The 25,712-nt window shown below is 44.0% G+C and overlaps 1 protein-coding gene across 2 annotated transcripts in view; it reads left to right on the top strand.

The window, feature by feature from the left end:
* Positions 1 to 25,712, top strand: part of IQCB1 (IQ motif containing B1) — a 93,389-nt gene that overhangs the window by 3,870 nt on the left and 63,807 nt on the right. The window contains exons 2-7 of one of the 2 annotated variants that reach the window (XM_088473672.1): positions 6,215 to 6,327; positions 6,409 to 6,571; positions 8,876 to 9,005; positions 9,144 to 9,237; positions 9,310 to 9,409; positions 10,147 to 10,319. In XM_088473672.1, coding sequence (XP_088329798.1) covers positions 6,215 to 6,327; positions 6,409 to 6,571; positions 8,876 to 9,005; positions 9,144 to 9,237; positions 9,310 to 9,409; positions 10,147 to 10,319 — 773 coding nt within the window. Of the gene's footprint in view, positions 1 to 6,211; positions 6,328 to 6,408; positions 6,572 to 8,875; positions 9,006 to 9,143; positions 9,238 to 9,309; positions 9,410 to 10,146; positions 10,320 to 25,712 lie in introns of both variants that reach the window. The other variant, XM_088473671.1, reaches the window with a different exon arrangement.

The raw sequence follows: 25,712 nt of genomic DNA, 5'->3' as shown, positions 1-25,712 counted from the left end.
GGACCAATCTATTGAATGAATCACCTGCCCAAGTTCATTAATGTATGTAGTATGTCAGACCCCTGCATTACTGAGACCTCAGGAGACAGAGGCCCTGATTCAGAGCCGGATGCTCTGACAGAGCGCTCGCTCTGAATCAGGGCTGTCCTTCTGAATTTTTAGAGCGGCCTCCTGGCCGCTTGTATAGCTGTCGGTGACCACCCACAGCTATAGCGAGCGGCCAGGAAGATGGTTGCGATGGTCAAAACCATCGCGACCATCGGGCTTGCGACGAGACCCTTGTGGTAGGGTCTCGTTGCCGCAAGCTCTGGAGTGCTTTTGGTTCTATAAGAGCCGAAAGCATTCCCACTGACATCACTTGTGATGAATCTTGGGGGTGGGATCTACCACATAAGTGGGTTGCCCTTGGGAGCAGTGACTTATGGCACCAACATGTGCGGCCTGGTCTACCAGTCTATTGTCTTCAGCTTCAGGTGTAGTCTCTCAAGTGTACCTTCATTTTTATCACTACAAGCCTTTGGGATAACTGGAATGCAGTAGACAGTGCTCTGACGTAGCCAACATATCTTGTGTATGGAACTATAAGAGTTAAGGGGTGTCCTAACACTATGTCAGCACTTAACAGTGTCTAGGTGACAAGAGTTTCCATGTGATTGTTCAATGACCCCCTAAGCATGTGAGTTAGACTCATGACTAAACTGTATAAACGGCTTACTATAATCAGGTAAAACCAATGCTGATGCATTTATAATAACTTGTTTTACAACATAATACATTTAAATTAATTTATATGTTAATGCAAGGGGATCCTATTGTATCAATCCCTTGTTTGCATTATACAAAAGTTACAATTTATTTACATAAAGTATTCATTCCCTACAATATGTAAATAAGCCCAAAAAGGCTTTAAGCTGTTTGGACATATGCTTTCTAAATTACACTGATATACGATGGCTTAAAAAAATATCAACTTTTTTGTCTGCATGGATTGAAATTTATCTTTAAATACTTTAGAATTTTGTTTGCTTGTGCAGATTACTCAATAATACTATTATTTCATGTAGGGATGTGCAGGCTCGGTTTTACTCGGATTTACTCTGTTCCTATCGCCACTTTACCGCAAGTTCGGATTTATTATATTGGCTATCCAAAACACATGATAGGCGATAGCCACTAAAATGCCGTTTTGAGATCCAAGTAAATCCGAGCCTGCACATCCCTAATTTCATGCAAACAATTTTGCTCTGAATTAACACTAAATCGTCCACATATCGCATAACTATTATGATTGCACTGGCAAACAGCCAATCCCTTCAACATTAAGACTTGCAGCACACCCTTGTGGCAGTTTACACTAAACATACTGCTTTTGTTAGAGACCAAAGGCAGTAAAACGCTATGAAGTGGGTGGTATGCCATTCAACAAGGTGTGCAGATTAGGTACTGTTATACCCCTTTTCCGCCTAAATTCCGGGTCTGACTCTGAGTTGGAATAAAGCTCCTATCCGGATCAGACCCGGAATTTTGCTGGCGCCGACTCGGGATATTCCCGAGTCAGCGCCGCTCACACCGCAGTCGGGTCTGCATAGACCCGGCTTTTGCGGAGTGAAAGTGGTCGCTTGGAGATGATGTCATCTCCAAGCGCCACTGAAACCGGACCAATCGGCCGGCTAGCAGTGCACTCCAGGTCATCGTGACCCGGAGTGCACTGTTTTCACAGCAGGGTTTCATGGGCTGTGCCCGTGTTAAACCCTGCTAGTTACCTGGGTTGGATTGCCAGGTCACTCGACCCGGCGATCCAACCCTCTCCCCTTTTACACCAGGGAGCTGCCTGGGTTAACCCTTCAAAAACCCGGGTTTTAGCTCCGTTGTAAAAGGGGTATTAGTGTATTAAACCTGTAACCTTCTACCAATTTGGTTACTTGATCTGATCTGAAAGGGTATTGTTTAATTGGCCGCACTTGTTTAGCTTTAAGTTTAATTTAAATGTGCAGTAGCCTTATATCTATTTTACCCTGTGCCTATAACATATCAGTGACTCTAGCAAACCTCTCATCTCAGTATAGACTTTTCAATGTTAACAACATTAATGAGATCTCTTGATGCGTGTTACTTGTGTAACAAAGGCTATTCTTCTAAGAAGTCTTAGCTTGGAAGCTAAAATCGCTTCCCCATCTTTGTATGTTATTGTAGCATTTAATGCTGACAATAGATCTGCCTGTAAAAGATTAGGGTAGGCAGTCATCTGAGACTATTACACCATTATTTACAGTAATCTGCAATGGATTTATTTTTTGTAAATACACTATTTGACCATCCAGGCCAGTGGCCGGGACTACAGAGGAGGTCAAATGTTCTGGTGAGATTAATTTGAACTGAATAACATTTTTAGCAGCCCCAGATAGATACAATATATTGCAGGACTCTATGAGTGGTCATATTGAGAGGTAGATGATTCTGAGGGCTACAGTATCTTCCTATGATTGTTTGGCTATGTGTGTTCTATTCTAATACACATACACATAGGTTTACTAAGATGAGGACAATCCTTATGTTATTAATGTTGCCTTCTCAATAATTGTTACATTTCAATACTTGTTGTAAAAACTTCAATCCAACTTATTCACTGTGGGTAACATATATGTAAATAACAACCTTATAAATCCTTTTACAGGATTAAGGTAAAACTGGACAGCATTACTTACATTGTCCCCGTAATACCATGACCATACAACACTCATACATTTTTATGTAGTATCACTAAAACAAATGTCAATAGCAAAAAATAAAAACACTTTTTGCAACAAAACAAAGGCTACATAATAAAATAAAAACAATTGTGATTTTGCTCGCTGGCCTGTGGCATGACAAACCTCAGCATACACAGAGATTTTTGTGAACAATGATGTCATACTTTCAAATCTTTGAATATCTCACTAACATCACATTTAAATGTCATTGAATATACACCGTAATTTATGTATCTTCTACGTTCACTACTTCTTAAGCTCATTAATTTTCATTTATAGACTTTAACATTTTGTTTACTTTTTGGCAAATCATCAGACATTTTCGTTCTGAAGGTCCTTTGCAAGCTTACTATTTTCTGCACAAACTTCTGAACACTCACTCCCCCTCCCTTCAGAATGTCTTAAAGGGAGATTGTCAGATCTCAGACATACAATAGCAAAACATCAGCATCTGATTCAAAATCAATTTCTTTTAAAATGTAACCATTACATTGTATGGGCGTCCCCACACACGTAGGATTAAACTGAAATATTTTAACACATTATTGAAATCTACCTTTTGCAATTTTTACATGCACTTATCTTTATATTTAAACAATTTAGCACTCTTCACAATTTAATTGAGGATGTTCACATTTCTATGTATTTTTTTCTTATTCTAATTTCTGGAATCAGTATTTGATACCTTCAGTTTACAAACTCTACAATTTATAGCACCACAATTCCAAATCATCACATGCTTTACAGTCTATATCAGGGCATAGCTATTTATTTTTAGCAATATTCTTTACTGAACAATTTAGACCTACTGTCCTTACAGATGTTACTTTAAGGATTATTTTAAAGCACATACAATTAATTTCTTATTCCCTGTTTTGTGAATCTTTGTTTAACAAGATTTGGTTTATCACTTTTATCTAATTTAAAGTTTGCCTTTTACATGGCAGGAGCCATGTAACTTACGTATATGTTTTAATTTAATCGGATCAAGTATGTCATTTCCATTCCTTCTGTCGACCCAGGACCTGACACTGTACGTATAATATCCATGGGGGTTTGACAGCTGGACAGATGTTTACTGTCCGCATTACCCATTTCTGTGGGTTTCCTAAACCCAGTTTTGCGGGTTTCACCAAACTCCGCTCTGTGTGGGTTCTACAATCCTCTAGCAGTCGTTCAGTGCAGGCTCATCAATCATCTGGCAACATGCTGAACCTGACGTTATCGTCAGGTTGAGCAGCATGTTTGCACGATGATAGATGTCTAAACGACCAGCGGGCACGCACATCGCTGGTCGTTTTAGACATTTGACGATCGTTATCGTTCAATCACTCAACTTAATCGTCTAGTGGATGGCCAGCATTAGGGGGGTAAGGATACACAGTCTTATTCATAACGTTATCTGCATGTTTATACATTCCAAGGTTCTTTGGCTCATAGCTTAGCAGAAATAAGTCTTAGTAATATTTCACATTTAAAGCTATGAATATTTAAAGGCACACACCATCTTGTGACAAGATTGAGTCTTAATGTGGATAGCTTAATAACAGATTTATCAGTAGTGAGATCAGGACTTTGGCCCTCACCAGAGCCGTACGCTCTGAATGAGGGCCGCCCTCCATAAAAATGGAGCGTCCTCCTGGACGCTCGTATAGCTGTGGGTCACCACCCACAGCCTATACGAGCGTGCATTTTGATGGCCGCGATGGTCGTGACCATCGCGACCATCGAAACTGCGAGCCGGAGCCTGCGGTTGAGGTTTTCAACCGCAAGCTCTGGAGTGATTTTGGCTCTATCAGAGCCAAAATCACTCCCACTGACATCACTAGTGATGTCAGTGGGCCGGCTTCTGACGGGAGGCGTTCCCGTGGGAACGCCCCCGTCAGGGAGGCACGCCCACCAAAGGGGGCGTGCTGTCAATCAACATCGACAGCACGCCCCCTTTGATCAGACACAACGAGCGAAGGACTTTCCTTCGCTCGTCGCGTCTGGCGCATGCGCACGACGGAGCTCCCTCCGTCGTGCGCATGCTCAGTGCAGAACATCGACCCACTTGCGAGCGGACAGCCGCTCGCGAGTGGGTCTGAATCAGGGCCTTTGTGTGAAGATGTATTCTTGGGTTATGGATGAGTGTGTGAAGGCACATTCATTCCTTGGGTGTGGATGAGTGTGTGAAGGTGTATTTTTGGGGTGTGGATGAGTGTGTAAAAGTGTATTGTTGGCGGAATGAGTGTATGAAGGTGCATTGTCAAGCACGTCAGTGAATGCATTGTAGTATTGAATCAGTGTCTCAGACAGTGTAAATTTATGAGTGGAAATAATAAGAGCTCCTGATAACCATTTGATCCTGTACATGAATACATTTCTTAAAAAGTTTTCAAAATGCTTGTGTCAATGATGAGCTTTTCACAGAGGTGTATTCTAAAGCTGGGTACACACTATGCGATCCATTGCACGATATATTGTGTGGATCACATAGTGTGTACTCCCGATCCCGTGTGCCTGTGGGTCATTCATCGCATCGTCCCAGGGGCACAGCAGATGGGAAGATGCGATGATCAGCACTATACTGCTAAATTGGTTGCTATAAAGTATTGTATATCACTGCGCTATGTTTTTTAGCTGCTCATTAGAATAAATAGCATAAACTAAAGAGGGTTATGAGTGCTTATATATAATAGGTTAGTGGCACCTGTAAAGAAAATGTTATTAAATTAGTAAAACAAATGTTTATAGCTCCTTTTAGGAGAAGTTTTATGAGCTGAAGTCCGGTTAAAATCGCTTTTGCTATAGTACTGATCGCCCTGACTGTCCCTACCTTGTCCCTCCGAAGGGTACTCCTTGCGGGTCAAGTCCGGGCTGAGATGGTAGTTGGTGGAACTGAGCCTGGCCTTGGCTCCTGTTCCACGTGTGCCACTGGCGTCTGGCCGATTGCGGCCGCGGGTGATGACTTCAGCGGGATGTAGCAAACAATGCGAGCGGCTATGCAGCCAGAGTGTTCCAATGCCGGATCTGAATCACCTCCTGCCTCCAACGCGTTTCGTGCCTTTCGTACTGCTAAATGCTGATTGGAACAAAGCATTGTGCTGACGTCTTCTGCATTGTGTAGTGTGTATCCAGCTTTACTGTTTTAAAACAAGAAGACTGCTTATAGATAAGTTCTATTGTAAATTAAACGTGACAATTTACAAGTTTTTTTATGACTCTTGGGTAATTTGTAGAAATTGTTAACTTTTATTTGGCCATTCTAATTTATATCTGTATAGAATGACGGTGGTATTTCACTTTGCAAACCTTTTGTTTTAAGCCTATAATAAAATAACACAATGTAGTTATAGGAGCATTTTTATGAAAATTCTGAATTAAGTGATCATGTCATACATTAGAGCTGCAGAAAACTGTTAGTATGTGAAATGAATATAGCTTAGGACAACACTATTCATATGTTCGTTGCTTCACAGCAGAAATATGAGTGAGAAACCATCAGAAACTGTGGATCGCAGGATATTGGAACTGGCCTCTAAACTAACTGAGAGCAGCAATGGATCTGTGCCAGTTTTGTTACTGAACATAAAGGGTAAGCTCATTAATTCTCACAGATATTGCTTTGGCTTTCTTAGGGTGCTGTTTGCTTAATAATTATTTGCTTTGTCCACAGAGATTTTAAAAGGTGTGGCTGTTAGAAGCAAAGAGTTGCAGAAACTTAAAGAGGATTTATATTATTATGGCCTTATCCAGTATTGTGTTTTGGTTCTGAAACAAGACTACAGCCGTGTGGAAGGAGGCTGGGTAACAGCTGCTAATCTAACTGATGTTCTGAGGTAATATGTTGTGCAAATAAAGAACACTTAAAGGAGACTCCCCAATTCAAAAGCATGCTGACAAATTTATATATATATATTTATTTATTTTTTAAACTCCGGTTTGGTAATACGGATGTGTCCTCCCTCGTCTTAGCTGCAGACGCACCAAATAGCCTGGCTCGACGCCCCTGGTCCCGTAAGACTCTGCTAGTGCTGGTCGTCTTTTTGTCCAAAAATCCGTCAGATGCAATGCAACTAGGATGCACAGGAGACTGGTGATTAATTTGATATGCGACACTTGTATATCTGTGTGTGACTGAGTCTCTCAGTCGGCATGTGAAGTGCTACAGACTCCATTGCACACAAATATAGCGTTTCGACCACTAAAACAACATGGCAGGTACCGTCCCCACCTGCGGGCCGCAGGTGGTAAAAATTATGGTGCAGTGATCACCACCGGTGAATAGATGCCAGGCGCATGCGCATGGCAACTATTCACAGAGACAGTAGAGCTTGTGGGGCTTTTCGGGCGTGCGCGCAGGAGTGCCCCTTTCTAGGTCTGACACCCCTGCCAGGCACCGGACCTAGCGTGAACACTAAAATATACAAGTGTCACATTTCAAATTAATCAACACAGTCTCCTGATGCATCCTAGTGGCCTCGCATTGCGACTTAAACGCATTTTCGGCAAAGAAAAGTTGCACGGGACCTGGCATCTCACTCACGCCTGGCATATAGCGCTACATGACGTATTGAGGCTAGTTGAGCAAGGACGCATCTGTATGTTACGTATCATGTTAAGTTTGTTTGCTCTCCAGTTATAGTTGATTAGTCCTATGCCGTCTTCTCCAGCACAACATTATCTTCTGTTTTATTTGAGCTATGCTGGCAGCGAAAGCCCTGGTTGTGAAGTTTGCGAATGATATATAGCTGGAACTGAGGAAACCGTTTACTCATGTACTCAGCCAGTAGCTTTCTCATGCCTATGTATGATTTATCACAAACTTGTTTTCCTGTCATCTGCCATATTTTTGTTTTGTCAGCATTTTTTTTTATTTGGTTATTACCAACACTTTTATTGTTATAGAGGCACTGAAATCTCTCCCCCCACAAAGTAAGATCACCATAACACATCTGACATATTGAGTCAAAGGTCAAGAATTGATTAACAATCATTGGACTTTGCAAAACAAGACTCATTCATTAAAACCATTGTTTGTTCAAGCCATGCTTGTACATTTTCTAGTTATTCTAATTATAGACCACGATTAAGCTCAACATGCCGGGCACATATTTGCTTAGATTACTACTATCAAATATTTAATGCTTTAATTTCTGTGTGGGAACCCCTGCTTCCTCTTGTGTATGTACTGGCTAGCTGCTGACACCAAGAGATTTATCCAACACTCTTATAATATCAATGTAATAGTTATAATGTGTCTGCGCTTAGCATGTGTTAACCCCTTGTTGACACTATGGTAATACCTCAATCACTAAGGTGGTTTACCATATAATAATCTCACACACGTAATAAGTAAGAAATTAGATTTTTTTTATTTTTTATTTAATGGAGTCACAGTGCTCCTGTAGGTGAGTGGTAATACTCAGTCTATGTGATTGTATCCTTATTACTGTCAGTACGTGCAAGGGTACCTGATCAGTATTATCTGTCCCATTATAAAAGGAAAAAAATAGAAAATATGTATACAATGATAATCCAGAAAATAATATTAATTAGAGGGTGTAACGCTCTGTCCCATGCCCTCCAGTCCGTTAACTTACCCTGGTATGTCCTCAGGTGTTTGTGTCACGGTCTTTGTGCGCTGCTCAGTAACTTTTTGGTAGCCGGTTTCCTTTCTCTGTAGGAGAGTGTGTCCCTTGTTACACATTCCTCGTGTCCCTGTTGTTAATCTCCAGTAGTCGCGAGTCTACTTAATATTAATTAATATCTACTTAATACACCCTCTACTTAATATTTTTTTTCTGGATTATTTTTTTTTCCCTTTTATATGGGACAGATAATACTGATCAGGTACCCTTGCACGTAATGACAGTAATAAGAGGGATACAATCACATAAATTGAGTATTACCACTCGCCTACAGGAGCACTGTGACTCCATTAAATTTTAAAATTAATAAATAAACATTTCTTACTTATTACGCGTGTGAGATCATTATATGGTACACCATCTTAGTGGTTGAAGTATTACCATAGTGTCAACAAGGGGTTAACACTCATGTTAAGCGCAGACACATTACAACTATTTCATTACATATTTGATGTTGATTGTCATTTTTGCTTAAACTGTATCTTCTATTAGTATCTGCTGTCTGGGACTGGATCCTAAGAATGATGCAGAAGAGTTTTACACAAAACTACTTCCTGATGCTGTCCTGAATATGCTGGTGCTGGGAAGACGCATTCAAGCGCGATATGTTCGCTCAGTCAAGGTAGTTATTGCTGTATAGTTCAGGGTTTAATCATACAAAGTGCATCTTGAATGTGATGTAATATTGATAGGTCTGTATGACTTGGGTTATAAAATGCTGTCTCTGCATAATGTCCCTCTAAAACTCTTTCTATGAAAGGATGAAGAGAAAGGGGAACTATTCCGCAATTTCAGACTGGTGATGGATTCCATATGTCGGTTATTTAGTGGTCACGTACAGCTAGCAGAAAATGGTAATGTAAATACTGTGCATTTTCTAACTGCGGTTGTAATAGGCTCATTATGACCTTTTATATCATTTGTAGTTTTCAAGCAGAAGCATTTCTTGCAGTTATTGGTGACTGACGATGTGGAGACAGGCACTGTAGTAATGTCTGTGCTGCAAAATATCCTGAGAGCCAACAGGTAACAGGATTCATTCATGTCACACAGTGAATAACACTTTATAGTGCTGTCATCTTCAGGTGTACAAAATGCACATTACCAAGCATTCTATAATAAAACAAGTAATAATAAGCTAAACAGCAAGTGTATGGATGATGAATAAAAGTTAACAAGTTTCTTTACATCAGGGGCTGTTTTTGATGATGGGGAATTTCAGAGGAGATGGCTGAGTTTATTAATAAAAACATTTTTCTACTTTGGGCAAAGTTTGTTTGTACAGTGTTTTTAATTGGGTCTGTCTCTGTGCTAAAACCAAACCATTACTCAGTAACTGGAATCAGCCGCTCCCACAAAAGGAAAACCAGAATAGGAGACTAGATCCCCTGACCACCTTTTATTCTGGGTATTTCACACCAGGGACCCAATAATAGAAACCTATAACGACACAACAAGTAGAAAACTTCCAGATAATAAGCATGTTATATCAAACATACTATATAAACCATTGAAACAGACATTATATAAGATAGGCCATTTAGGGATGTATTTTTATTACTTAAATTTTTTTAATGCGTTGGCTATTATTACAGAGTGATTTAGTTAAATTCTACTTAGTATTTATATTTTTTTAATGACTAATGAAAAAAATAGATCATGTTCCTTTTTCAATAATATATTTAAGTGAATTATATTCAGAAAATGAAGCCCAATATGCACATTTCATAGTTGACATAACACGTTGTCCTTATATTCTGCAGTGCGATTCTGAGCACTGTTCCAGAGGAGACCCTGCACCCAATATTGCATGAACTTGTTTACAGTCTTTCTGCTTCATCCAATCCCGTCACTGGGAATGCTGCTACTCGATCGTTACTTTTAATGGTGGAATCCAACCCAAGTGTTGCAAAAACAGTGGTCACTCAATATAAAGGTAATTAAAATCATTCCGGGTTATATGCCATATGATGGATAATAAATGAGACCTGACTTTTCTGTAATTGCTCGTGGATAAAGTCTGGTGCTACATAATGAGAAACTTTGTAAAGGAAATTGTTTTATGTATATACTGCAATTTTGTCTCCTTTCCAATGACAGAGAACATTTAGTTTTGTCACACACAGGTTTCCCAGCCAGAAAAGTGGGGGGTTATGCATCTCTGGCAGGGATACCAAGCAGTGACTGGGAAACATCAGAATGACAGTAAAGTCCTAATGCAGGCTTCTCTCTTTGTTTTAGCCTTAGACATACAATCCGAAGCAATTCTGCACCACATACAGTATATTGAGGTAGAAAGTATAGCGGAGGCTTCTTTCCTGAGAATCGCTTCATTCAATATCTGAAAGAAAGAATTTAGAAATAAATCTTTCATCTATTTAGACATTGGACCCTTTATGTTACCGCATATAACATGTGTTACCAAAATGGTTTGACTTGCTGCCTTTAGTAGTAATCTGGTGATTATTGCCTGATACACATGAAACTGATGGAGATGTACAAACTTGTTTTCTAGAGAAAAATGTTTTTGTGTATATTCTGAATATCTAAATGTAGAGAAACACTCGGGGCCCTTGTATGACTCTCTAGAAAAGGGATTTTTGTCTTACCTGTAAAATCTTTTTTTCTGAATCCATTGTGCCCTTCTGCTCCACGGGAGGTTTCTGTCCTCCCTGAGCTCGCCTTATAGTGTATAGTGGTAGCTGCAGGAGTCCAGGCACCAAATAGTTAACTTCTTTGTCGGCAGCACAGGCTCCTCCTCCCCTATACCCCGCCTGTATCCCCGGAGACCAGTTTAATTTAACAGGCACAAGGAACCACACACACACACCGTGTCTAAAACCATGTCTTGATTTAAGAGTCACTTTTCGGCCTGGTACCAAGAATTGTAAAGCTGATGCTCTGTCCCGTTCTATGATGGAAGAAGAGACTTCCGTGTCCCTTGAACCACAACACATCATTAATCCTCTCAGCATAGCAGTCAGCAGATTCTCCACCTCTTGGTAAAACTTTTGTTGCAGAAGATCTTCGACCAGCAATGGGCTCTTTGCACTAAATATGCAGGACATGCTGGGGTACGTGAAACGTATACCTTCATTTCCAGAAGTTATTGGTGGCCCTCACTTCGTCAAGATGTCCAGCAATTTATATCCATCTGTGCCCAACATAAAAGCTCTCGACTGGGTTCTGCGGGCGTACTACTACCATTGCCAATTCCTCTTTGACCTTGGAACCACATATTTGTGGATTTTGTTACAGACTTACCCAGTTCTGATGGATACACTACTATTTGGGTAATCGTAGACAGATTTTCTAAAATGGCAAATTTTTATTCCTCTTCGTGGTCTTCCTTCTGCTCCTGTTCTATCTCGATTGTTTGTCAAAGAGATCTTCCGTCTTCATAGGTGTTCAGAAGATATCGTGTCAGACCGAGGTGTGCAATTCGTTGCCAAGTTTTGGCGGTCTTTGAGATCTGACACCAAGAACTTCTTGTTAGGGTGTGACCAAGTCTCTGCCAAAAGATCCTCCAATTGAGCAGAAGGAGGAAAAACTGATGGGTCCTTTTTTTTTACGTTAGAAGAGGGGAGCCTCCGCATTCCTTGATAAGTAAAACAGACCTCGCCGCCTTTACCAAAGCGTCAACGTCGATCTGTGCCATATGGTCCTCCTGAACAGAGGAAGAGTCGACATCCGAAGTCTGGGACAGTTCTTAGTCAAGGTCTGAGAAGTCGTCTGACTGAGACTCGTAGTCTGCATGTAGAGGCATAGAATTCCCCTTTCTGGGAACCTTGCTTTTAGCTGAAGGGTCTAGCACATGTTGTAAGAAAGTAGATGTGTACCAGGCCCTGGACTGATTGGGACAACCCTTGAACCCAAGCCCTCTCCAAAAGGGGGTGCTGTGAGTTCCCGAGAGTGGGTTGAGTATTGATAAGTTAAGGTCCCCCATTGACCGCTGCAGAAGGCTGAGGGGGCCTGGAAGCTGCTAGTTGAGACGCTATTTCCCGCATGGCATGCAACAGCGAAGTTGCCCATGTCGGTTCCTGTGGGGGGGGATTACCTCAGAGAAGGACTCGTCCTGTGCCTCCATGGAGCCACGGTCACAAAAGCCAGTGTGATCTTGGGCTAAACAGGATCAATTTTCTTTACATGCTCTGCAAGTATAGGCGGGCAGCACAGGAGCATCCCTCTCCTGAGAGGTCCTGGCAGAGGTTCCCTTGGAAGACATGGCTTAACTGGAAAGGCATAAAAACACACAGTAAAGAAAATAAGTGTTTTGTGTGGGGGCAGGAGCACTGAACCGAGAGACCACAAATAAATGAATAAGTGGTCTGGATTTAAGTAATCCTGTAAGCCCCATAAACAGTAAAGTGACTACTGATTACAAACAAGTAGGCACAAGAACAATAACTAACTTTCAGCTAAATTATGTAGACCAATGGCATAGCATGTGTACCTATAGGTGAAATGTATACCAGAATGTGTTGTTAAAAATATTCAACACTAATTCTAAAAACAGTAATAACTCTGGCTAGATTAATTTACTAGCACACTGCAAGTATATTGAAAGGTAAGAAAAATAATGCTGCTTTTAGGCTGGCTAAGTGACTATCAAACAGATACACACTCACAGCACTAGCAAAACGGCAAGTATGTGGATAGGTTACAAAAATAATACATTGTTGGGAGGTTAAGTATCAACAGACAGACCCAGTATACTGTTCAAGTGCTCACATTTATATACATATATAATTTTGTAAAGATATATACTTGTAGAGAGAACAGGCACAATATTTCCAGCAACCAGCACCAATAGATTGGAAGGGGATTACTAAAAACCTGGCACCACCAGTGAGGTTTGCAGTCAGTGTCCTTGGTGGTCTAGCTGTAGCACAGAGATGACTATGCACCGCCTGCAGCAGCCACCCCAATATCCGCTAGTAGTCCCGGCTCCCCACAAGTATGGAGCCACTTTCCTGTCCCCCTGTCCAGCCGTGGCTGCTCCCTTGTGCCCAGGAGTTGGCTGGTGACACTGACCAGGCAGCCAGTGAGCCAGCCGCCAGAAGGGGGTGATGGAGCTGTCAGCAATAGCGCTACAACACTCAACGCTGACCGCTCAGGAAAGAAAAAAATAAATAAAATAAAGAAGTTTAATCAGGGCAGCATCAGCAGCTTTAAAGAACACGTGCCATTTCCTTGAGGCACCAAAAAAAAAAACTGGGCTCCGGGGATACAGGCAGGGTATAGAGGCGGAGGAGGGTGTACTGCTGATAAAGAAGTTAACTCTTTGGTACCTGGACACTCCTGTAGCTCCCACTATACCCAGGGTCACAGAGTCCACCATAGGATGAAGGAAAAATGTTTTTGTTCTTGCATAGAAGTAGCTAGAATTCCGTCATGAATTTATGTTGAAAGCAGTAAAAGCTGTTGGGAAGTTTTATTCCTGTATAGTTTTTTGTTTGTCTCATAATCCGCTCATTCTTCAAAGGGTGGAAGAGACTGTGTGCATATATCACCGATTTACATACTGATGCCTGGCTATGTTTTTCCTTCATTCAATATGGGGGACAATGCTACCATGGGGTTGTAGAGGCTTCTCAGGAGTTGGGTGCATAGGATTTTTCTTCTTCAGGGTCCATAGGGAGTCCACAGGGTTGACCTTGGGGTATAGGTTGGGAACCAAATCCGGGCACCACGCAGTTAAAGCTTTTAGCTCCCAGGATGCACTGGGTCCACTCTCCCTATAACCCTGCCCCCAAGCCAGAGGCACCTCAGTTTTAAGTTGGTGCCTGGCTGGAGTCGGGTCACCGTTATCGCAGGGGGGCTGATTAGCAGCCACATAGCTTTATTTAGTTAAAGTTTTTTTTTATTTTTTTTTATTTACTTTTCGACTCTTCAGAGCGGCAGCATTGGATGTCCATAGGACCTCCAAGCTGCCGCTCCATCACCCTGCCGGCGATGAGACGCCAGTATAGATCTGGGGATCTCGGTGGGACCCCAGAGTCTGAACTAGCCGGACTCTGCGGGCGCCCAGGACTGCTGCTGGATCGACGGGGACAGATAAGGTCGCGGGTCACTGCTTGCGGTGATCTGCGCATTTAAAATGCAGTCCGATGTCTCTGGGGACAGACCGGAGGTGCAGGCAGTGGCGGCGGCCCCCCCATACCCCGCGTGTCCACTGGTTCACCAGGGACTTGAAGATCGCCGCCCGGGGGTTAATAGCCGGCCAGGGCCCTATTGTAGCGGCCCCTCAGCTCAGCGCGCCTTTCAGTGCTATAGTCTGGCGTCACTGAGCTGCTTCCTCCACGTGACACGCTTCCTCTGAGGTCTCCAGACGGCCATTTTATTTCTATGGTGCAGCAACGAACTCCTAGGACAGCAGTTGGTCCAGTCCCTCTGCATACCTCACTGTTTGGGTATGTGTACACAGCGCTATAGCCTTCCCAGACACTGAATCTGGGCAGTTGATTGTAGTGCCATTTGCAGTATATTTTATGTAATGTTTATGTATATATATTTATGCATTGTATGTTACTTATGCTAGTGCTGACTGCTTGTGCTTTTTCTCTCACCTGTCAGTGTATATCTATCCCTTTTCTTTACAATCTGCCCTAATGCAGGTGTACTTAGGGTGGTTCTGAGACCACACACACACACACACATATATATATATATATATATATATATATATATATATATATATATATATATATATAATAAATTTGTGAGGTTTGTCACATACTGTTGCGGCCTGCACGTTGCCATATTTTAGGTGGAACTGTTTGTTGCATACGCTGACAATGGGTCCCTGCAGCTAATCTTAACATCAGTCAGGACCAGTATAGCGCTGCGTAATATTTCCGTGAAGATGGTTAGTCAGATAGGTCTGACCAGGAGATAGAGCACGATACTGCACCCATTTATGCTATCCTGCAAGTCATGCACTACAGGTATTAGTGCGGAGGATTTGACTCGGAAAGGGTTATGTATGTGACGCCATCTAGTGCCGGGCTCCTTACACGACCCCCTTGGGCGGTTTGTTTCTTAGGATCCTGGCCTCCATTGCGGATCGCCTGGCGGCCCCGATTGTTGTAACTCACTTGGGGTTACTTCAACATACTGCCTTTTCGTCTCAGAGTATCTCGCAGTTTCTTAGTTTACTCCTGTGACACAGACTATCCCTCCCTACCGGGGTACTTCACAGTACATGAAATTCCCTCTGGTACCACAACAGTTTGTCATTCCCCTTACAGGGATTACCTCCCTGGGGGGATGTCGTTTCTACGAAATGGCGTAATAAACGCCCTGTGGTTACTTCCCAGTTTCCTCTGTCTAACATAGGGTGAACTGGATGATGTATCGGGCTCCTTCCCTCTCACACGAGGGGGAGCCTAAATCAAGTATTGTTGTTATCCCTGCTTTGGTGTTGCCAGTCAGGTCCATCCTAGTTATATTGGATGTCGAACCTGCACCTAAATCAAACACCCTCAGTTAAAGCATTAACGTGTCTTCGGCTGTGTTCCCCGTCTCTGACCAGTGGGTGGATCTCATGGCGGGAGTCTGGCTATTGCCAGATAAGAGGTATCACAAAAGCGTTTGGCCTCGTGATGACCCTCAGGGAATGGGAAACATAAGTAATGGGAATCACCTCCTGGGGTAGATTTTCTTGTCACTCGTTTGATTACGAGCGTTACTACGCCTCCAATTCCTGCCCGGACGGATTCTACGGATCCGTAGGTGGTCATTTTGCCTGAAATCAACATACTCGCTTTCAGGGGCTGTTGCCCGTCCTACCATGGCTATCGCATGGTTGGCTAATGCTGTTGCATACTGGGCTGATGCATTTCTAAAGCTTTTTCCCTCAAACACTTCTAGGGATCAAATGTCTTTTGTCGCTCACATAAAATATGCAGTTTACATATGTGGGAGTAACTACGTTGGATGCCAGTCTCCTACCCTTCAGGGTTCCGGCTGCGACTGTATCAGCCGCCATACCCTATGGCTGCGCTCTTGGAAAGCAGAGGTGCAGATACCATATATTGGGAACATCTTGTTTGGTACTGACCTTGACAAGATTGTAGCAACATTGGCAGCATCACGAACGGCAAGATTTCCACCTTCAGCTTTACAAGGCCTCGGACTAAATCTGTTAAGTCTATTTGTCCTCTGGGTCAGCCTAAAGGCCTGTTTTTTTCCTAGGCTGTCGGCCTCCACAAGGGCCGCCATACCCGGTACCGAACAGACCTATGCATCCAGACGCCCTGCTTCTAAACCTAAGGATATATCTTCAGCCTGACGGGACAGGTCTTCATCTGGGGAATTCCAGAGAGAGATACAGACTTTTTCAGTTCGCCTAGTGCTGGTGTCAAGTCACCACGGATGCTTGGGTAGGAGTTATAGTCTCTCACGGGTACGCCCTCTCATTGCTCAGACGGCCTCCTCAAATGTTTTGTTACACAGGCCCTTCTTCAGACTCGAACAGGGCCTTACAAATCCAGAAAGTTATACAGTCCTTGCGGTAAGCAGAGCTATTTATGCCAGCGCCACTATCTCAGCGAGGGACTGGTTATTCTACTTTCTTTCTGGTGCAGTGGCCGAATGGTCCTCTTTGGCCTATTCTCTGTCTCAAATCCCTGAACCAGTTCCTAAAGGTGCCTGGGCTCAGGAGGAAACCCCTACGCTCCATCATCCGAGATTTGGAACCTTGTATCACTGAATATTCAGGACACGTACCTATAGAGCCCTCTCATCAGCGTTAGCTCAGGTTTGCTGTGCCACAGCAACACTTACAATTTTCGGGCACTGCCCTTTGAACTGTCCACAGCCCCACCGGGGGTTTACCAGATTTATGGATTTTATGACAGCCCACTGTTCAGTGGATCCGACTGCTCCAGTATCTAGACTGCCTCCTGCTCTTAGCAGGATCACCAAGGTACTTTGAAGCCATTTCAAGTTAACCATTGCTTTCCTTCACAAGCACAAATGGTTAATCAACTGGGAAAAAGTCCTCCCTGAATCCCTCACAGGGTATGATTCATCTCGGAGCCCTGCTGGATTCTCAGAATCGGAGAATGCTACTGACGTCAGACGAGATCTCCACTCTTCATCTACGAGTGCGCAGTTGTCTCCACAATCGACAAGTGTCATTACACTCTGTAATGCGGGTTCTGGAATCCAAGGTGTCTTCTCTTCGGAAGAGTGGAATATACTCAGTTCCATTCCAGGCCTTTGCACAAACTAATCCTCTCCAGATGGAACGAGTTTCTCCATTGGATCACGGTTCAAACGATGATGCTCTCTCCGGAGATGTGTCTGTCTCTATCTGGGTGGCTATGGCCATCTCATCTAGGCTAATCCTTACAACGGACGTCAGTATCTGGGGTGCAGTGACCGGTTCGCACTCCTTTCGGGGCAGTTGGATGTCTGGCGATTCCACCCTGCCAATGAACTTATTGGAACGTTAAGCTGTCTTGGGCCCTTGTTCTGGCCTAACACCTACTTCACGGTAAACCTGTAAAGGTTAAGTCCGATAATGTCACAACGGTGGCTTACATCTAGTAGACACTCGTAGTTGGGCAGCAATGACAGGAATGTCACACATTCTGACATAGTCCAAGGGTCTCCTCCCGGCCTTCTCTGCAGTGTTCATTCCGTGAGTTCTCCATTGGGAAGCGGACTTCCTCAGCCGTCACGACGTGCATCCCGGGAACTGGTCTCTTCTCCAATAGAGGTTTCAACTCCTAGTGACCAGAGGGGGCCTCCCAGAGGTGGTCCTCATGGCCTTCTGACTCTGTCGCACACTGCCGGTGTTAGGGTCCAGAACTAGAGGTACTGAAGCAACCTTCGGTGACACGTTGTCAGTAAAGGGGACCTTCCACTTTGTGTACCTGTTTCCTCTGGTCTCTCTTCTTTCTCGAGGTCTTCAGAAATTTCAATTGAGATGGATGTGCTTTCCTGATGGTGGCTCCAGATTGCCCCAGATGTCACTGGTACTTAGATTTTCGGAGTCTTCCCATCGACACTCCGCTCCTGCTGCTTCAATATACGGACCTATTGTCTACGGGTCCTTGCCTTTCCCTGGACCTGGATCGTTTGTCTTTGACTGCGTCCCTACTGTGGTCCTAAGGCTTCTCTGGCTCTGTCTTCATCGGGATGTTTAGAGCATGATGGCCAGCTTTTGCTGGGCTCTACCACAGAATGTGGCATATATAATTCTTATGGTATCGTACCTGTAGCTACGATTCTCAGGTGTTTAGGATTTCCAGAAGTTCTAGCATTCCTTCCAGCTGGTTTGGGTCTCGCCCTCCGCCTGGCCTTCCTGAAAGTGCAGGTCTCTGCACTGTCAGTATGGTTCGGATGTGGAATTGCGCCACTCTCGGGTATCCATACCCTCCTTCAAGGTGTTTTCTAAATTCTACCTCCCTTTATCCCCCCCTAGGGGCTCCTTGGGATTTGGCAGTGGTTCTTCGTGTCGTCCTGTGGCTTCCATTTGAACTACTAGTTTTGATAGCCCTTACGTAGTTTATGGCTTAGACTCTCTCTGTTTTATGGCGTTTACATCTGCCAGGAGAGTGACGAAATTGGGAGCATTCTCATCTGGCTCCCTCTTCTGGATTTTCCACCAAGACAGGGTTGTGAGTCGCACTTGCCCTGTGTTTCTTCCTAAAGTGTTTTTTAAGTTCCATCTTATTCAGGAACTTATTGTACCTACATTTCAGTCTCCAGTCCACTCGGCTGGGGTGGCCTCATTGACTATGGTCCGGCCTCTCCGGATTTTCGTGGTCTGTTCAAGTTTCTTCAGGAAATCAGACTCCTTATTTGTAGTCTCTGGATTTCACAGGAAAGGAGGGCCGGCCGATAAACAGACATTGGCTAGATGGCTTTGTATGTCTATCTCAGGGGCCTACACATAGGAAGGCCTTTCTGTTTTTGTTGATGCTTCTTCTACTCTGGCTGTGGGCGGCTCGCTGTGGTGCCTCGGCTGTTCTGTCTTGCAAGGTGGCCACGTGGTCTTCTGTCCACACCTTTCTAAGGATCTATGCATTGGATTCCTTTGCCTCTCAGGATGCTTTCATTGGGCGACGGATTCTCCTCTCCTCATCACAGGAGCATCGCCACCCTGATAAGGACTGCTTTGGGACATCCCCAAGATCAACCCTGTGGACCCCCTATGGACCCTGAAGAAGAAAATAAGAGAGATGATAAGAACTTACCCTTGTTATCTCTCTTTCTTCGAAGTCCATAGGGTCCACAGGGCACCCGCCCTGATGCACCTGGCTTCATATGGGCTGTGTTACTGGTCAGTGGTTTCCCGTCTCCTTCTCTGTGAATATGGTTCTTGAGTGTTCCAGTCTTCTCTTTCTTTCCACCTCCGGCCTTTGGCTACTTACAAACTGAGGTGCCTCTGGCTTGGGGGCGGGTTATAGGGAGAGTGGACCCAGTGCATCCTGGGAGCTAAAAGCTTTAACTGCGTGGTGCCCGAATTTGGTTCCCAACCTATACCCCAAGGTCAATCCTGTGGACTCTATGGACTTCAAAGAAAGAGAGATAACAAGGATAAGTTCTTACCATATCTCTCATTATCTACTACAGAAACTGAAACTGTTCTTGTCTACAGCCCTTTCTCAATGCTTTCTCCTTTAAACAGTAGTGGGTGCTTCTGTACAGGGATGCTTATGGCAGCCATGTAATTTTCCTCAATTTACTGTTCCTTTTTAATTTGACTTAATTTAGTTTTTTTGTTTTATTTTATTTTTTTGTTGTGTTTTTTTTGCTGTCTACAAGCAATGTCCACTAGGTCTCCTACATTGGAGCATTAGAGATTGCAGCAGTGCAGCTTGCAGGATCTCCACCCTTGCATCTTCCCTGGGTCTTGGGTGAGCCCATTATTAATAATAAAGAAGGGGCAGGTCATGTGGTGTCTCCTGTGAAAAAGAAGGTTTCAGATTGTATGGATGTTTGCTATGCTGGCCATACATGCTACAATTATCGGGACGATCCGCCCGATATCGGCGGATCGCTGCGATAATTGTAGCGTGTGGGGGGGCGACCGAGGGTTAAATATTGCTCGGTCGGGCATGCTGGATTGTCCAGCATGCCCGTCCGATGCGATATTTCCCGGTAAACTGTCGGGCGCATCGGGCAGTGTATGCCCAGCGCAGCCGACAGACAGACATTTCCTGTGTTCCTTCCTACAGAAGGAACAGGGAAATGTCTCCTCCCCCGGGGGCGTAGCGCAGATGTCTGCCGAATACACTGTGAGAGAAATCTCACAGTGTATGCTGGCGACATCTGCGGCTGGCAGCCGGCCAGATAAAATGTCTGTCGGTCTGACAGACATTTTATCTGGTAGTGTATGCCCAGCATTAGCAATATAAATGTTTAAGCTGTCTATAATGTTTTGTCAATATTGTACTTAACAGCAGTGCTCTACTATTGGGTTATTCTATAAGATTGTGTTTATAGGGGTGGACTAGAAATGTTTATAAATTTCACTACAATCACTCAATTTCGGTCAGATTGCACTTCACAGTGGTATTCTACAAATTTTATAGCCTTATTATTTTTCTATCACCGCTGTCAGGAAATATATATATATATATATATATATATATATATATATATATATATACACACACACACAGTATATTGGACCAGTTCTAAGAGTAACGCTGGCCACACACTAGACCAACTTACATCCAACCAGCCAACTTGTTGATTGGTTGGAATGAAAATCTGGTAACGTATGGGAGTAAATGACAATCAGCAATTTGCTCCTAAATGCCAGAAAACAGATGAAAATGGTCGTCAGACAAGTTTGTTAAATGTTTGATCTAAACAATTTGTTCAAACAACAGTTTTTGTCCATTTTCCGGCGTTTGGGAGCAAATTGCTGATTGTCATTTGCTTTCATTCCTTACCAGATTTTCATTCCAACCAATCAACAAGTTGGCTGGTTGGATGTAATTTGGTCTAGTGTGTGGCCAGCTTTAGGCCCGTATTCAATTTGAAGCGTTAAGTCCAAATCCGCGTTAAGTTACCGCCGATGACGTCATTATCGCCTGTTTTGGTTTTCCTCCGTGTTCAATTTGAAAGATTTTCCGCCTAGGCGGAAAGTCGATGCAATGTAATAGGCGGTAAAGTTTCGCCTATGAATGGCAGGCGGAGAAAAGTGCAGAATTGGGGTTTTGGGGTGCAACGTTTTGGGAACCCCCCTGCAGCCTTCAGACAGCCCCCCAAAGGTAATATGTGTCAAAAAAAAAGTAAAAATAAACTTAAGGACACCCCAAAAATTTACTTTGAAAAAGGGGGCAAAAAAAAAAAAAATGTTGGGGTACAAAGTTAAAAACTAGTGAACTTGACTCTGGGGGGTTCCCCAAGTATGCCCCAGGTGTTTTTTTGATTGCAGGTGTTTGCGGCAGGTGGATTTTTCACAATTTTTTCAAGTTCACTTTTTCAACTTTAAAATATGCTGACCCCCCATTTTCAAGTATCCCAAATTTGCTGGGATAACTTTTTTTTCTTGAAAAATACTCCTGAATACTATTCTGCATCAGGTATAGAAAAACGCTATTTAGCAGCTATTGAGCCCATTTAAAAACACCAAATACCTTCAGCAAGCCAAATCGGGGGGTACCATAGTGAACCCCCATGTCAGAGCATCATTTGGGGGGTTACAGGCTGATTTCCCCAAAAATGACAGTACTTTCCGCTAGTTAGAGTATCGCCGGGTGTCGTTTACGCGTACTTTGAAATTGAATACGGGGATACACGGGCAAGCGCGCGATACTTTAACGTCTACAGAACAGGCGAAGTCGGCGTTAAGTCCGGGCCACATTAACTTAACGCGGCTCGGCTCAAATTGAATACGGGCCTTACGGGTCTATTTACTAAGCAGTGTTAGGCGACAGAGTGAAAAGTGATAAGGTGCCAGCCAATCAGCTCCCAACTGTCCTCTCCAAGGCTTTGTTTGAAAAATGACAGTTGGGAGCTGATTGGCTGGCACCTTATCACTTTCTTATCACTTTTCACTCTTGTCTCCTAACACTGATTAGTAAATAGACCCCTTAGGGCTAAATGTAATAGAGTGTGAGCCGGCGCTGCTGCGGGAATACATACGTGTATTCCTGTTTCCTTTATCATCCATCTGGGGGATGCCATTACCTCTGGGTTATGTATAGTGAACTGTGGAGTCCGGCACTAAGACTGGCTCCCAACCCCCTATATAGCTTCTCCCCTTCCACTAGAACCTCAGTCTTGTTTTTAGTGCCTTGGAGTAAGGCACTAGATAGGTCCTAGCTTTCTTAGTTAGGTTTATTTTATTTCTTTTCCGGTTTTAGTTTGGGTGCTTAGTTCCTGGCAACAGGCAACAAGCACAAGCAGAGTAGGAGTTTGGTAGAAATAGAGGTTTGTGTGAACCATGTATCCCACTGTAAAGACTGCCTCTGGGAGAGTCACCAAACTACATACTGTAGTCCCTGGAACTCTCTCCATACTAGACACACATCGGAGGGGGCCGCTGGCAAAAAGGTAAGCTTGATACATTTTTACATTCAAAAACCTTATTACTGCTTCCTGGTATGCTGCTTTAGCAGAGCATCTGGGCATGTTACTACTCATGTGGCAGCAGCTGTAGGTGTTACAGAACATAGCATGCTGCTGGCTTTTTGGAGAGGGCGGCTGTTGCCAACGCTCCCATGAGATGTTCAGGCGTGCCGTCTATGACATCATCCCTAAGAGCCGCTGTACATCAGGCAAACCCTGTGGATCTCCGGAGGGAGGCACCGGCGGCTAGGGAACGCCTATGATGACGTCTGCCAGTCACTCCCCCATGCATTTGAGTGACAGCAGGCTCACAGGGCTTCATAGACATGCCCCAAACACTATTTTGGTGGGTGTTTGAGTGCTGCTGGAGCCCTGCTATGCTAAGACTCACTGCAAATTACAGGGGGTTGGCTGTCTTATTAGATAAGAAGTTAAACTAGGATTATCACTTTTGGTATTAACCTGGTGATATATGGTGGTCTCATAACATTGTTATTTATATATAAGCAACTTTACTGCACTCTTTCTTTCGGAATTTAGGCAGTAACATACATTGTTTTGTACTGAAGATTCTTTGTTTGCCTTTGGGTTTTTTTTGCAAGTGACTAGACTTCAGGAGTCAGTGGTGTTTTTTTTTTTTTGTACGGACCCAGGGTCACTCTGTGCTGGTTGTCCATAGGGAGATTCATTACCTGAAAGTTCGGCAGAACAGTCTGATGCCTGATTGGGCCACGTCTAGGGCTGAGGCCATAGGTGAATTAAGTTACGCTCAGGCAAATTATATGTTATACAACAAGGGTTAGTGTAAGCGCTTTGAGGTCTAGTTTAAGGAAGTCTAAACTACTTGCTGTAACATGTTTTGTACCTGATCATGTACAAGTATATAGTATGTTGTGTGGTTTTTGTATAAGTCCTGGTGTGATCCACCTTGTAGTTTTGTGGGGTGAGAGTTCTTAAAAATTGTAATATTCAATAACTGCTTAGAAGTACTGGTTAGTAAAAACTTTAGGCCGTGTGTTCTTGGAAAGTCCCAAACTGAATTAATTGTGGTTAAAGTCCCTGCTGGTGTGCTTCACTGAAACGCCTTTTCCCTTCTCCACTGGTATATGTTTGGCATACCAGCAGTGACTTTAACTGCAATTAACTCAAGTGCTGCCTCCAGGTCGCAAGCTAAGCTGTGGGTTACCACCCACAACTTAGCTTGCGATCATCACCATCGCGACCATCGGGGCTTACGACCAGACCCTAAGGTTGGGTCTGGGCACTCGTAAGCCCCAGGGAACATCCTGCTCTGTTTGAGCAGGAAGTTACCCACTGACATCATCAATGATGTCAGTGGGGCCGCCCCCAAACGGCAAGCGCTCCGACTGGAACGGAAAACGGGGCGAGCTGTCACTCAACATCGACAGCTAGCCCCGTCTGCTACGAGACCCCTAGCGACGGAGCACCCTTCGCTAGCCTGGTCTCGCTCCGACGGAGCTCATGCTCTGTGGGGACCATCGACCCGATTGCGAGCACATCGGCGCTTGCGACCGGGTCTGAATGAGACCCTCTGTGTCTATGGGTGCACCTCTCCTGTTTTCCTGCTCTAGGTGTAAAGCAGGTGTGGGGGAGGGGGTGGTACTTCAGGATGGTATATGTACTACATGTTTGACCCTTCCTGGTACCTCTGCTGTATCCAGTACCTCACAGGAACCCCCATGGGCTTACTTTGCACAAGCCTTGAATATCCTTGTGAATAGGTTAACAGCCCCCCGCGTTTCCACAATTAGGGTTCGCACAGCAGGTGGTTGTCCCTTCCCCTGTATTAGGGGTTCCGTGACAGATGGTGGTGGCACAGTGTCCCCCTCAGCAGGTTCTTCCTCCGGTAGAACTTGTTTGGGCACATTCTGTGTCTGCTACGGCGCAGAATATTACAGAGCAGGATCCAAGACCTGCTAAAAGACTGCTACTGTCATTTCCATCTACACAGTGTGATGATGATGACGGGTCCTCTGATGATTGGCGAGATTCTGTATTTGTCTGACACTGACACTCCTTAATTAGGGGTGGAGGTTAAGTTCAAAATATATATTCCAGGCCCATATACAGGCGGTCCGTACGGCCATGGTGATTACTGACGACAACCTACCTGCAAAACTTACACATGCTTATATTAAAGACGTTAGAGGTGCTGCAGCAGTTTTTCCTCTATCTGGTCAGCTAGTGGATCACTTGGAGGAGGTGTGGAAATCTCAGGGTAAGAGGTTTCAGCCTCAAAAAACGTCTGGCACGTGCATACCCCTTTGCGGAGGACTATTTCACTAAATGGGAATTTCCCCCTCAGGTGGATTCTCATGTGATGCGCTTAGTACAGAGTGCGATTCTACCTGTGCCATCAACGTCTTCTCTGACGGACGCTACAGACCGTAAGGTGGAAGTGTGCCTTAAATCTATCTATTCCTTCGCTGGAGGAGCATCCAGGCCAGCTATGGCAGTCTGCTGGGTGGCCCAGGCTTTTGAAAGATGGGCAGAAGCATTGGAAGCATCATTTGTTTCGGAGGTTACCAGTGAACAGGTTGTGTTAGTGGGTAATAACGGGATTCTGCTACGTACATTAACGAAGCGGCCTTGGATTTTAGTCTTCTGACTTCTAGGATTTCCACGGCGTCTGTGTCCGCTCGCCGCTCCTTGTGGTTATGCTCTTGGAGGGCGGATGCTGAATCCAAAAAGGGTTTGGAATGCTTACCTTATAATGGTCAGGTTCTGTTCGGGCCCGTTTTGGACAAAATTGTGGACACGCTTGCGG

The sequence above is a fragment of the Taudactylus pleione genome, unplaced genomic scaffold, assembly GCF_031769625.1.
Source record: "Taudactylus pleione unplaced genomic scaffold, aTauple2 ptg000138l, whole genome shotgun sequence".
NCBI classification, from domain to species: Eukaryota; Metazoa; Chordata; class Amphibia; order Anura; family Myobatrachidae; genus Taudactylus; species Taudactylus pleione.
Note: the sequence above shows the minus strand (reverse complement) of the source record. Positions and strands in the feature narration are given on the sequence as shown.